This window comes from Callithrix jacchus, chromosome 11 (genome assembly GCF_049354715.1).
Source record: "Callithrix jacchus isolate 240 chromosome 11, calJac240_pri, whole genome shotgun sequence".
Lineage (NCBI taxonomy): Eukaryota > Metazoa > Chordata > Mammalia > Primates > Cebidae > Callithrix > Callithrix jacchus.
This window is the reverse complement of record NC_133512.1, coordinates 54,488,431-54,503,506: the sequence shown is the minus strand read 5'-3', so window position 1 is coordinate 54,503,506 and position 15,076 is coordinate 54,488,431. Positions and strand designations below refer to the sequence as shown.

The 15,076-nt window shown below is 34.4% G+C and overlaps 1 protein-coding gene across 36 annotated transcripts in view; it reads left to right on the top strand.

Moving 5' to 3' along the window:
• The window catches only part of PPP1R9A (protein phosphatase 1 regulatory subunit 9A), a 370,852-nt gene that overhangs the window by 248,137 nt on the left and 107,639 nt on the right, over positions 1 to 15,076 (top strand). For all 36 annotated transcript variants that reach the window (XR_013523941.1, XM_035253851.3, XM_035253841.3 and 33 more), the window contains one exon: positions 12,135 to 12,270. Coding sequence is in view for 35 of the 36 variants with exons in the window: in XM_035253851.3 (XP_035109742.3) it covers positions 12,135 to 12,270 (136 nt within the window). In the remaining variant the exon portion in view is untranslated. The remainder of the gene's footprint in view (positions 1 to 12,134; positions 12,271 to 15,076) is intronic.

The following is a 15,076-nucleotide window of genomic DNA, read 5'->3' as shown; positions in this document are numbered from 1 at the left end:
ATATGTTGTGTCACTATTAATCATTTAGTTCAAAGAATGTTTAAATTTCTATCTTGATTTCATTGTTTACCCAAAGATCATTCTGGAGCAGAGTATTTAATTTTAATTTGTCTGTATTTGTTTAGTTTTGAGGGTTTTTTTTTTTAGTTGATTTCCAGTTTTATTATCTTGTGGTCTGAGAAGTTACTGGATATAATTTTGATTTTCTTTAATTTTATTGAGACTTTTTTGTGGACTCCCATATGGTCTATCTTGGAGAATGCTCCATGTGCTGATGAAAAGAATGTATGCTCTGCAGTTGTTGGGTAGAATGTTTTTTAAATATCTTTTAAGTCCATTTGAAGTCCATTATTTTTTTTGTTGACTTTCTCTCTTAATGACCTGTCTAGTGCTGTCAGCTAAGTATTGAAGTCCCCTGCTATTATTGTGTTGCTATCTATCTCATTTCTTTTATCTATTAATAATTGTTTTATAAATTTGTGAGCTCTGTGTTAGGTACATATATATTTAGGATTGTGATATTTTCCTGTTGGAGTAGTCCTTTCATCATTATATGATGTCCCTCTTTGTCTTTTTTAAATTGTTGCTTTAAAGTCTCTTTTGTCTGTTGTAAGAATGGCTACTCCTGCTTACTTTTCATTTCCATTTGCACGAAATATCTTTTCCAACACTTTACCTTAAGTTTATGTGAATCTTATGCATTAGGTAAGTCTCTCGAAGATAGCATATACTTGGTTGGTGGATTTATATGTATTCTGCCATTCTGTAGCTTTTAAGTGGAGCCTTATTCATCATACTAATTATTGCCTGAATACTTTGTTTTTGCTTTTGTTTTTTGAGATGGAGTCTTACTCTGTCACTCAGGCTGAGGTGCAATAGCATGATTTTGGCTCACTGCAACCTCTGCTGCCCAGGTTCAAGTGATTCTCGTGCCCCAGCATCCTGAGTAGCTGGGATTATAGGCACCTGCCACCACACCCAGCTAATTTTTGTAGTTTTAGTCGAGACGGGGTTTCACCATCTTGTCCAGGCTGGTCTTGAACTCCTGACTTAGTAATCCACCCAGCTCAGCCTCCCAGAGAATATACTTTGTTTCCTTTTTTTTCATCACTGTGTTATTGTTTTATAGGCCCCGTGAGATTTATGCTTCAAGGAGGTTTTTTTTTTTGGTGCATTACAAGGGGTGTTTCAAGATTTACATCTCCTTTTAGCATTTCTTGTAGTGCCGGTGTGGTATTGATGAATTCTCTCAACATTTAAAATATTCTTTATCTCTTCATTTTTGAAGCTTGGTTTTGCTGGATACAGAATTCTTGGTTTGCAGTTATTTTGTTTGAGGACACTAAAGATAGGACCCTAATCCCTTTGGCTTGTAGGGTTTCTGCTAAAAAATCTTCTGTTAACCTGGTAGGTTTTCCTTTACAGATTACCACTGGCTTTTACCTCACAGCTCTCAAGGGTCTTTCTTTAGATAACCTGATGACTATGTGCCAGGGTGATGATCTTTTTGCAATAACTTTCCCTAGTGTTCTTTGAGCTTCTTGTTTTTGGAAGTGTAGCTATCTATTGAGGTCAGGGAAGATTTCCTTGGTTATTCCCTGAAACATGTTTTTCAAACTTTTAGATTTTTCTTTTTCCTCAGGAACACCAGTTATTCTTAGGTTTGGCTGTTTACCATAATCCTAAGTTTTTTGGAAGCTTTGTTCATTTTTTTTTTTTTGAGATGGAGTTTCATGCTTGTTACCTGGGCTGGAGTGCAATGGTGCGATCTCGGCTCACTGCAACCTCCACCTCCTGGGTTCAGGCAATTCTCCTGCCTCAGCCTCCTGAGTAGCTGGGATTACAGGCATGCACCACCATGCCCAGCTAATTTTTTGTATTTTTAGTAGAGATGGGGTTTCACCATGTTGACCAGGATGGTCTCGATCTCTTGACCTCATGATCCACCCACCTCGGCCTCCCAAAGTGCTGGGATTACAACAGGCTTGAGCCACCACTCCCGGCCTGGAAGCTTGGTTCATTTTTTCAAAACTCTTTTTCTTTGTCTCTGTCTGATTGGGTTAATTTGAAGATCTTGACTTTGAGCTCTGAAGTTCTTTCCTCTACTTGTTCAGTTCTGTTGTTGAAATTTTCCAGTGCATTTTGCATTTCCCTAAGTGTGTCTTTCATTTCCAGAAGTTATAATTGTGTTTTCTTTATGGTATCTATTTCTCTGGAGCATTTTTCATCCATATCCTGTATTCTTTTCTTAATTTCTTTTTTTTTTTTTTTTAATTTGAGACAGAATTTCGCTCTTGTTGCCCAGGCTGGAGTGCAATGGCACCATCTCGGCTCACCGCAACCTCCACCTCCCGGGTTCAGGCAATTCTCCTGCCTCAGCCTCCCGAGTAGCTGGGATTACAGGCACGCGCCACCATGCCCAGCTAATTTTTTGTATTTTTAGTAGAGATGGGGTTTCACCATGTTGACCAGGATGACCAGGTTGGTCTCAATCTCTTGACCTCATGATCCACCCGCCTTGGCCTCCCAAAGTGCTGGGATTACAGGTGTGAGCCACCGTGCCCGGCCTCTTAATTTCTTTAAATTGGTTTTCATCTTTCTCTGGTATCTCCTACAGTAAGTTTAATAATCAATTTTCTGAATTCTTTATCAGGCAAATCAGAGATTTCTTCTTAGTTTTGATCTTGTTTTGTCATATTACCAGAATTACTTTTCTGATTCCTTCTTATTTGAGTAGCCTATTTCAGTGGAAAAATCTGGAATTCAAGGGCCACTGTTCAGATTCTTTTGTCCCACAGGTGATCCCTTGATGTGATGCATTTCCTCTTCCCCTAGGGATGGGGCTTCCTCTGAGCCAAACTTCATTGATTGTTATTGCTCCTCTGGGTTTAGCCACCTAGCAGGGCTACTAGGTTCTGTGCTAGTGCTAGGAAATATCTGTGAAGAGTCCTGTGATGTGATCATTTTCAGGTCTCCCAGATGTGGATAACAGCACGTGCTCTGGTGGAGGTGGCAGGGGTATGACATAGACTGTGTGAGAATCCCTGGTTTTAGATATGTTGAGTATGCTGGCTTTCTTGAATACTGGTTATGCCAGCAGTAAAGTAGTCATGTAGACACATTGAGGAATACTGGTTAGCCAGGATGTTGTAGCAGTGGAATTAGCTATTGTCTTCTCTCTCCTTTGAACAGGATTGTTCTGTTATGAGTTGTTGTAATTTCCCAAATTGATTGACCTCCAGCTAGGAGATAGCGCTTACCAGAGAGCCCCAGACTTTATGGCCTGTCTTGTAGAATTTGCAGTGGCCTGCCACTTCTTTTGAAGGATCTGTGAATTCTTTCAATTTTCCAGGTATACTCCTGTGGTGGTTCTTGGACTAAAAGTTCACATTGTGAGTTTCCACACACTATGTCCATGTGGGAGCTACATGTCAACCCTATCTCCTCTCTGCCATCTTGACTCCACAATGAGCTTTTTCATTTTTACTGAAACTTAGTTTTACATTGAGAGTTTTTAAATTGAAACATTAAATAAGTGCCATTTTTGATTAGTACATCAATTTTTTTAGAAAAACTATGTCTGAAAACCAAGGCATTCATAAATTACCAGATTTTATGACCTCTCATCATTTACATGGAACATGTAGGATCTTTATGACTTCAGTTTTAGTGAATTGTAAATGCTGTTTAATTGTTGTTTAACTTTTATTTGACAGCTTACAAAATAAACTAATGAAATGAATTCCACATAATTTAGATACCTAAACTCCAAAGGGCTGTACATTGATATTTCTTGGCCTGATAATAAATGAAAAGAAAAGGAATAATTGATGTATCTGCCTTGGCTTATTGTATCTCAGCATGAAGGGGAGAGAGGGCAGTTCTTAGTGAAATTAATTTAATGCACATTAAAACAAGATAAATTTTAATTCACATAACGATTGCACATATTGAAGTGGTACATAATTATGTTTCAATATATGATGTATAGTGATCATATCATGGTAATTAGCATATCTATGATCTCAGGCCTTATCATTTCTTTACGTTGGGAACATTCAGTGTTCTCCTTCTAGCTGTTTCAAACTGTTTAATATGTTATTGTTAGCTATAGTCATCCCACATTGGTATAGAACACTAGTATTTATTCCTTCTTTCTAGTGGTAATTTTGTCCAAGGTAATTTTAACACAATAAAGAACCATGTTAAAAACATAAACCTTAATTGTAGATTTTAGGTTTGGTATTGCATTCTTTGGCAATGATAAGCTTAGAAAAAATACTTAATTTTTAATTTAAGTATTCATTAGATTTGGTTTCTGTTAAGTATATCTAAAAGATAAAAAGATCACACTATTACTTTCACTGTCACATCATTTTTCTTTGTTGAACAAAGAAGAGTTTAGAATGTGGAAAAAAATATTCCCTTTAAGAAAATTTAAGTTTAAAAACAGGTTGATTCAACATGTGTTTTCATTTCAGTTTGAGATAATATATAAGATATATATTATCATATATATGAATCATAGTTGTGCAAAAATATCAACTGATTTGGCCAAACATATTTAAAACTGATTATTACTGACTATTGTTGTATTTTTGAATGTTTTAAAAATGCAATTAAAGTGATTATATGGATTTATACTTTAATGTTTCAGTGGCAACAGAAATTTTGGTTTTAGAGCACACTTTAAGTATTTTATCCTTTTCTTGTGGTAGGCTCATAAAAAAATCAACTCTATTTTCAGTACTGTGATCAAATAAAAGGGAATTGTGACAGTGTGTCCAGTAAGTGCTTTTTTATAAATCATCTTGTTCTGTTTATTACCTGCTCTCAGATTGCCCAGCAAAGATACTGTAACAACGTGCATTGTAATCAGTAAGCAGTGTATAAACATGCATTTTCACCATGGCTGCAGCACTATTAAATTTTGTTATTTTAATTTATTATTTTATTATTAACTGAATAGATTGGAAATGAAATCTGTTTTCTTTTCAATTTAATGTTCTTTGCTTACCAGTGAATGGCTGATACATTATCTATTGGTGTTGCAACCAAAGTTTCAGATCAATTTACAGTAGGTACTTTTAAATGCATTCAGCCTTGTCTAGATTAAAACAACAGTGTACATTTATTATACTCACTAAGCACCAGGTACTTAAGTTTTTTTATGGACTATATAATATTTATTTATTATGGTTAGTATACTCATTTTATAAATATGGAAACTAAGGCTTAGAAATATTAATACATCCAAGGTCACAGAATCAGTATCTGGTATTTATAGTGGATTTGTCCTAGTGGAAAACCATCAAAGTTGCTTTTCCCTTTTACTTACCCTTTTAACTCCTAAGTTATACTTTCATAGCATACCCATACTCTGAATTCATAACTAAAATAATAACCTTTAAATTTTACATTTTCTGCTGAATTCTCTTTATGCTAGTTGTATATATAATCTTATAGGACATGATTATAAAGACAGCTTAAAAATAAACCAGACTAAACCAGACACTTAAGAACATGTAGGAAGGTAATTTGAATGTTACAGATTTTTCAGTATGGGAGATTTTATTGGTTTCATTATAATAACAATAGGGCATTCAGGTTCTTTCATGTATGTACCACATTTTATTTCTTTTGTCACTCCTTCAGACACATGGGATTAAATACTAATCTTCACATGAGGAAAATGAGGCAGGGGCCAGTTGTTTGGTTTCACTTCTGTGTGCTTTCCCTCTGGGTCATACTTATCAGGATGATATTCTATTATTGGAAATCTGTGCTTTAAATTTACTGGATTACAAAGCTTTAAAGATGTGTGGAGCTGGGTCTATAACACTGCTCAAAATAGCTGCCTGAATGAAGAGAACATGTACTTTAACATAACACTTTTAAAAGTCAGTATATTTCATGATACGAATTATCTGTCTTATGTGCAATTATAAATCATTTCTACTTCATAAGCCTATAGAGTGATTTTGAATATGAAGCAATATTGAACAAATAGCAAATTGTGTTAAATTGTAGGGCAAATTGAGAAAACCAAGCTGTGATTTTGAGCAACTGTGCCTTCATGATTTAAAATGCAAATTTCTTATGCAGTATGGAACAATTCTTACTTCCTCTGAAACTTTTATTATAAATGCACTTATTCTTTTAAATTTTATCTTCACAAATAATTCTGGTTTGGAATTAGGGACTTTTTTGGAGGCTAGGGAGAAATTTACAAATGATATTAGAGTTTTAATTTATTATAATATGACTAATTTATTATGTAATCTGTAATCTGAGTTATTTAAAAATAATTTTATGCTTTAAAATCTCTCACAGGGTCTTTCTTAAGACACCTTCTTTCATCTCTGGAAATATCATCAATAGTTTCTAATCTTTGGCTAGCAGATAATTTCTAAAATCATCTTTCTTCCTGAATTGCAGTCTTAGTAGCACTTGTCTTTTAGAGAAAATGAACTTCATTTCTATTAGACAAATGTTAAACTAAAGGATCTGACAATATCATTCTCAAATAAGTTTAAAGAATTTATGGCTTAAATGAATCTGAATTCTAATTTACTTTTTACTTTGAGCTTGGCTACTGTTTTCAATTTATATGCATTTTATACATTAACTGCTACCTTCAGTTTCCTTTCAATTTTGTGTAATAAGCAATACTCCCTCAAATCCCACTCTATGATGTGTTTAAATAAAGATAAAAGGTCAAATGAGTTTAGCAACGTCCATTGTAGCATATAACCTTCTGAAATTGCTTTATATTTGTATCATTAGACATAATTTCTAATACTTAAAAATTTACCAAAAATGTAATGAATTCATGGTAGTCATTATATGTCTATGGATTCATTTAGCACATTAAAAACTTTATGTATCTTTAACCATAAAAACCATAATATCACTAAATTATTCTGTGTATTTCTAGGCAATTTAGAATGCATATTCTAGAATTCTAGATCAGCAGTGGACAAAGCAAAGATGTCTACTCTTATCTTACACTTTCTTTTTAATGTATGTTGGAAGTTTTAGGCATTAAGGCAATAAATACAGAAACATAAATAGACACATAGGAAAGGAAGGAATAAAATATCTTTATTCATAATGGATGTGATAATATATATCAAAATATTGTAGGAAATCTGTAAAAGCTACTAGTATTAATACATGAGTTTAGCAAGGTCACAGAATACAGGGCCAGTATTCAAAGATAAATTGTATGTCTATACCATAAAAACAAATAACTAGAACCTGAAATTTAAAACCCAGTATCACTTACAATACAAAAAAAAAATCATGAAATACCTAGAAGTACATTTAACAAACTATTTTTAAGACCCATGTACTGAAAACTATAGTATATTACTGAGAGAAAGTAAAACTCTGAATGAATATAGAGATATATGTTCAGGGATCAGACAAGTCAATTTTATTAAGATGTCAGTTCTCCATAAATTATAGATTTAAAGCAATTCTAAGTTAAACTCAGTGGACTTCCTGATAGAAACTGACAAGCTGATTATAAAATTTACATGGAATTGCAGAGGAAAAACAATTGATACAGAGTTAGAGAACCCACACCACCTAGTTTGAAGACTTACTATATAGTAATCAGAGAAGTGTGGTATTGGCATATGGTGTTAAAACAATTCATGATCCATTTAGAAAAAAATGGAAACTCCACCCTCACACACCTCATACATTAAAATTAATTTACAAGTTATCATAGACTTAATATAAAAGCAAAACATTAACATAATTGGAGAAAATCTTAGCAATCTTAAATCAGGCAGAAGCTTTTTAGATAGGAAGCAAAAGGCATGAATTTTTTTTTTCTTGAGACAGGGTCTTGCTCTCTCTCCCAGGCTGGAGAGCATTGGTACAATCATGGCTCACTGCAGCCTTGACCTCCTGGGGTCAAACAGTCCTCCCACTTCATCCTCCCAAGTAGCTAAAACTACAGGTGCATGCGACCACACCTGGTTATTTTGTTTTATTTAAAAGATGGGTCTCATTGTGTTGCTTAGACTGGTCTTGAATTTCTGGGCTCAAGCAGTCCTCCCATTTTGGTCTCCCAAAATGCTGGCATTTCAGGCATGAGCCACCATGTCCACCATGAATTTTTATAACAAAGTGATGAATTAGACTTCCTTAGAAGACAGAATTTAAAAATGAAAAAGTAAGCCACAGACTGGGACAAGTTAATAAATAAATTAAATGCATAAACACATACATGTATATTGTTTGTGTGTGTTTGTATATGTGTATTGAACATACAGGGACAAGGATATGTATCAAGAATATAAAAAGGGCCAGCTGCAGTGGCTCACGCCTGTAATCCCAACACTTTGGGGCACCAAAGTGAAAGGATGACTTGAAGCCAAGTTCTAGGATACAGTGAACTGTGATCATGCCACTGCACTCCAGCCTGCATGACAGAGGAAGACTCTGTTTAAAAAAAAAAATACACACACTCATGTGTGTATATATAGTTTGCCTATAAAGAACCATTATAACTCAATAATAGACAACCCAATTTTCAGTAATGGGTAAAAGATTTGGAAAGATATTTTGTTGAAGAAGATATGTAACTAGTCAACAAGTGCATATTTACTTAATATCATTAGTCATCAGGGCAGAGGAAATTAAAACCATTATGAAGTACCACAAGATACCTGCTAGAATGGCCAAAAATTTAAAAGACATTACTAAGTGTTGATGAAGTGCAAAGCAACTACAACTTTTATGTAGTGCTAGTGGGAATATGAAATGATACTGTTACTTCGAAAAACAGATTGACAATTTCTTTATAAGTTAAATATACATTTACCTATGACTCATCAATTCCATTATTTGTCTAAAGGAAATGAAAACTTATGTTCGCACAAAGACTTGTTCACAAATGTTTAAAAGTAACTTTACTTTTAATTTTTAAAAATCTTTTTTATTTTATTTATTTATTTTTAATTTATTTATTATACTTTAGGTTCTGGGGTACATGTGCAGATCATGCAGGTTTGTTACACAGGTATACATGTGCCATGGTGGTGGTTTGCTGCATCCATCGCCCCGTCATCTACATTTAGGTATTTCTCCTAATGCTATCCCTCCCCAATCCCCCCACTCCCTGATATTACTCCCCTAGTGCCCCCAATCCCAGGCCCTGGTGTGTGATGTTACCCTCCTTGTGTCTGTGTGTTCTCATTGTTCAACACTCACTTATGAGTGAGAGCATGCGGTGTTTGGTTTTCCGTTCTTGTGTCAGTTTGCTGAGGATGACGGTTTTCAGATTCATCCATGTCCCATCAAAGGACATGAACTCATCCTTTTTTGTGGCTATATAATATTCCATGGTGTATATGTGCCACATTTTCTTATCCAGTCTGTTATTGATGGGCATTTGGATTGGTTCCAAGTCTTTGCTATTGTTAACAGTGCCACAATAAACATACATGTGCATGTGTTTTTATAATAGAATGATTTATAATCCTTTGGGTATATACCCAGTAATGGGATTTCTGAGTCAAATGGTATTTCTGATCCTTGAGGAGTGGCCACACTGTCTTCTACAATGGTTGAATTAATGTACACTCCTACCAACAATGTAAAAGCATTCCTGTTTTCCACATCCAGCATCTGTTGTCTCCTGATTTAATGATCACCATTGTAACTGGCATTAGGTGGTATCTGCATGTGCTTTTGATTTGTGTTTCTCTAATGACCAGTGATGATGACCTTTTTTTCATATGTTTATTGGCTGCATAAATGTCTTTTTTTGAAAAGTGTCTGTTCATATCCTTCACCCACTTTTTGATGAGGTTGTTTATTTTTTTCCTTATAAATTTGTTTAAGTTCTCCATAGATTCTGGGTATTAGCCCTTTGTCAGATGGGTAGATTGCAAAAATGTTTTCCCATGCTGTTGATTGCCAGTTCACTCTGTTGATAGTTTCTTCTGCTGTGCAGAAGTTCTTAAGTTTAATTAGATCCCATTTGTCTCTTTTGGCTTTTGTTGGCCATTGCATTTGGTGTTTTAGTCATGAAGTCCTTGCCCATGCCTGTGTCCTGGATTGTATTGCCTAGGTTTTCTTCTAGAGTTTTTATGGTGTTAGCCTCATGTTTAAATCTTTAATCCATCTAGAGTCAATTTTTGTATAAGGTATAAGGAAGGGATCCAGTCAGCTTTCTGCATATGGTTAGCCAGTTTTCCCAACACCATTTATTAAATAAGGAATCCTTTCCCATTGCTTGTTTTTATCAGGTTTGTCAAAGATCACATGGTTGTAGTTGTGTGGTGTTCTCTCTGAGGCCTCTCTAAAAGTAACTTTTTAAATAATGTCAATCCAAATACCTATCAGTAGAAAAATAAACCAAATGTAGTATATTCAATGTAATAAAATACTATTTAGTGATAAAAAGGAGCAAATAACTGATACTTAAACAGCAACATGGATAAACCTCCAAAACAATGTGGTGAGCCAAACAAGCTAGACGCTCTAAAATTTTATTTATATAGAACTTTATAAAAGATTAATATGAACCAGGATGAAGATAACTTACTGGGAAGCAATAAAAGGAAATATTTTGGGTTGATGGAAATGTTCTGTATCTTAATTGATGTGTAATTACATGTTTACATATGTATTGCAGTTATTGAACTATACATTTAAAACTGATGTATTTTATTGTGTATAAATTGTACCTGAATAAAGATGAAAATGATAGTATTTATAAATTTCATTAACACTTATTTCCAAAGGAAAATAAAAGATAAGTGAACACTTAAACATAATTTCAAAGTAAGTCTTGCTTGAAACTATATAAAAGTATTTCTTAAAAGGCAATTAATTACTAACATCTAAGTGTGAAAAATTTTGATCTTTAGTGTATTGTGCAGAAAAGTTGTATATTTCATTTAAAATTGATTGAAGACAGCAATATACTTTAATCAGAGGAAAGCATCAATTAAATGTAGAAACAAGATTTAAACAAAGATTCACATTAAAATAATGATAAGTAATACTTAGAAACTGCATCCTAGAGACACATTATTTATATTTTTAGAAAAACAGAAGCATGTAGTAGTATGAAAAGATGTTAAAAAATGAGTATTAAATTGGTGAGCACAACACATTATATTGACAAGAATATACCGTGACTGTAGCTGGCAATAAGAAAATGTCTTTCTCGTTTTTTTCTTTAGGCTTTTTTTTTTTACAGGAATTAGTATCAATAAATAATTTCTTTTCTCCCTTTATTTATTGAATCACACCTTTTCTCATACTGTCTTTTCCCCAAAAAGAAGTGAATTAATTCACCATCTCTTATTACAGTTTTTCATTTTAAAAACAAAAAACACTACCTCAGTTTTCCCTTTCTCTTATTTTCAAAGTTATATGTTTAGCCACCTAAGTTATGCTATATCTCAAAATATTTTGTTGTTTTTGTTTTGAGACAGAATCTCACTCTGTCACCCAGGCTGGAGTGCAGTGGCACTATCTGGGCTAACTGCGATCTCAGCCTCTTGGGTTCAAGTGATTCTTGTGCCTCAGCCTCTGGAGTAGCTGGGACTACAGGCATATGCCACCATGCCCAGCTAATTTTAGTATTTTTAGTAGAAACCGGGTTTTGCCATCTTGGCCAGGCTGGTCTTGAACTACTGACCTCAGGCAATCCACCCACCTTGGCATCTCAAAGTGTTGGGATTACAGGCGTGAGCCACTGCTCCCAGCCATCAGATGTTTTTGAAGCAATTTTTGTTATAGTTATGCAAATTATTCTTGAGTTCAATGGTACAGGAAATTATGAGCTTGCTTCCATTTTGTATGGCATCAAAAATGTATAAAGTACTGCAAATTGGGTTACATATGTTAAGTCTTCTCTTAAAATGGTAATTTTTATGGTCCTTTACTTTTTTCCCCCTTCTCTTCCTTTATGAGCTGTATCCCTAAAAATCACTTCAATTACTCAGCTAACCTTTCCCCTCACCCAAGAAAACCATTTTGAAGTATGTAGGTGATGTTACTTTCTTCAGGCTTGACGGGCCCTGCTGAGATCAAACCTGGTTACTTAACATTCCTTTTTGCTGGAAAGTCTTAAATATTAGTCTTTGTTAACCTTTCCACAGATTTGTTATTGGGCGGGAAAAACCAGGACAAGTGAGTGAGGTTGCCCAGTTGATAAGCCAGACACTGGAACAGGAAAGGCGCCAGAGAGAGCTGCTGGAACAGCACTATGCTCAGTATGATGCCGACGATGACGAGGTCAGTAGTGCCTGCAGATTCTTTTTTCCACATTTTCTAATTCATGAAATGCTCTGCTGTATAACAGTATGACAGGTTTGATGTAGTTTCTCAGGGAAGATATGTCTACGTTGAACCAAAATTCTACCTTAGGAAAGAAATAATGCTTGCATCTGATATTCACTTAAGAATCAAGTCATGGTATCCTGTTTATAGTATGAAGTTTGTGGACACAAATAAGTCTTATTTTTTTACTATTATAAAGGAAGTCATAGAAACAGAAAAGGATAAAAACACAAAAATGTGAATAATGTCTGTCTTTATTGCTGGAATTGGGTGATTTTTCTCTCTCTGCTTTTTATTTCTTCAAACTTTTCCAAATGTTCTATGATAGTATGTAATGCTTTTCCAAAAAAATCAGTAAACATACCGATACACATAGAAATATACACAGAAAAATACTATAGATTGCTGAGTGTTTCCAGTGTCTTTTCCCCTCAGGAAGAGAAAGTTCTTTGGATCTGCTCACTATGATTTGTGCTAACACAGTGCAGAACAGAGCTTTCCACTAGCACATGTTCCATAGAGTAGATACATATTGGAATAATTTTACATCCTGCTTTCTGTAGAAGATCAAGTAAATGAATAGAAGCTAACCCCCAAGTGAAAACAGCTCTCCAGAACCCTTGTGTGCTGTAATATAATACAGATGCTGTTCTATTTCTAATGTCATTGCCAAATGCACATTGATATAATGGGACAACATGCTTTATTATAAACATATTTAAACATGCACATGTTTCATATTGGCGTGTCAAAAGATCCATCAACAATATAATTGTAGTATTTTATACTCCATAAACTTGTACATATTTAGCTATAACAAATATTCTTTATTCCAGCTGATATAACCACAATGGAAATTCATATATTCAGCCCTTTCTTGTCTGAATGTGTAATTTTTCAGAATATTGCTTTCTAGCCAGGTCATAGAGATTAATAAACAGATTTTCAAATATTTTTCATGTATTTTTAATCTGAGGTGTTTTAATCCTAATGTATATTATGATCTCATGAGTATGTAATATAATGAGGATATATATATACTCCTCACTTATTATAGCAGAAAATTAGAGGTAGTATATCTGTTAACTTTTGATCATTGGATAATACAGTAGAAAGCCCTTGAATGAATTAGACTCTTAGAACTTGATTGATTTTCTTACTTGATGAGTCCATTTGAAATGGTGAGTATATTTTCATCACACTGAGATACTTTGTATGAATAATGTTATCTTGGATTTTCAAACTAAAGAAGGGATTTCCTTAAATGTTTTGAACTTGTATCTTACCTGGTTTTCAATTCTTTACATTAGTATTTTGTATTTTATCAGAGACACTGCTTTACTTTGACTGCAAGCTTATTCTGAGATTGTAGCATCATTCTCTGCAGGTTTGATTTTTGCCTCCTCACTGTGCTAGAAGGATTTTTGGTCTTAGGTTCAGGGAGTACAGTGACATCAAGTGGTGGAAGGGGATGTGGCCAGGCTTTCTAAACTGTGTGCCTTGATTTCTTTGGCCTGAAAGCACAGGGATTGAGTTAGGTCATAAAATTCCTCTAGCTTCTAATGTTCCATGAATATGAAATAAGATATCAGGTTTAATAAGGAGAGGGCAAAGAATATAGTCAAATTTTTAAGGCACTCCAAGTGAAACATTTAGATCACAGATCACACATTTACTGCAGTTATTTTGAGGCACTGAAATATTATCACATTTATCCCCAAAAATTAATATAAGATTTTGCTTTGTTTTTTTAAAGACACAAGGGTCTTGCTTTGCCACCCGCACTGGAGTGCAATGACACAAGCATAGCTCACTGTATCCTCAAACTCCTTGGCTTAAGCCAACCTCCTGCCTTGCCTCAGCCTCCTAAGTAGCTGGGGGTATAGGAACACAGAACCACATATTGCTAATTTAAAAAAAAAATTTTTTTTGTAGAGACGAGGTCTCACTATGTTGTCCAGGCCTGTCTTGAACTCCTGGCCTCAAGCAATCCTTCTGCCCCAGCCTCCCAAAGTGCTGGCTTTACAGGTGTGAGCTACCACTCCTGGCCCAAAGTCTTCTTTAACTTGATAATTTGAATAGATGGGAAAAGAATGTTTTTTACTTGACATTTATACTTAGTAATGTATCACATCCTAAATAGAAGATTGCTTATAGGTTTTCTTGTTTGCCTGTTTTTATAAGGTAATCAGAGTTGTCATCTGAGCAGATATTTTCAGGGACAAGGAAATTAAGTACATATTTAGTGGCAGGCACTTTGTAAGGTGTCTTTCCTACATCATCTCATTTAATCTTTAATGCAGCCAGAAGAAATTTTCTTTTTTTCTGACAAATGCAGCAACTGAAGTTTTCTCTAATGTTACATCCAGTAGTTAGCAGAGTTGGAATTGGAATAAGGTGTTGCTGGCTCCAAAGGCTGGACTCTTTGCAACCCACTGTGCTGTTTTTGAGTAGAGTGTATAGAACACTTCTGCTGGGTCTGCTTGTATTCAGGCAGACACAGAATAACTTGGCAACAAAAGATGTTAAGAGAATTACTGTTAGGGGTGATGGAGTTTAGGTTCTGTGATTTTTTGTTCTGTATTTCTAATAAAAGGGAGATCAAGTCTTTGGATAATTATTTTACTCTAGGCAACAGTCCATAGAATCATCTTTATAGAATTTAAAGGGAAGAATAATTGAGTACGTAAATGTTTTTTTTTAATTAGTTTAGCTTTAAGTTAACCTGTTTTTTCCTTTTTGCAAGTTGTAGAAGTAAAAA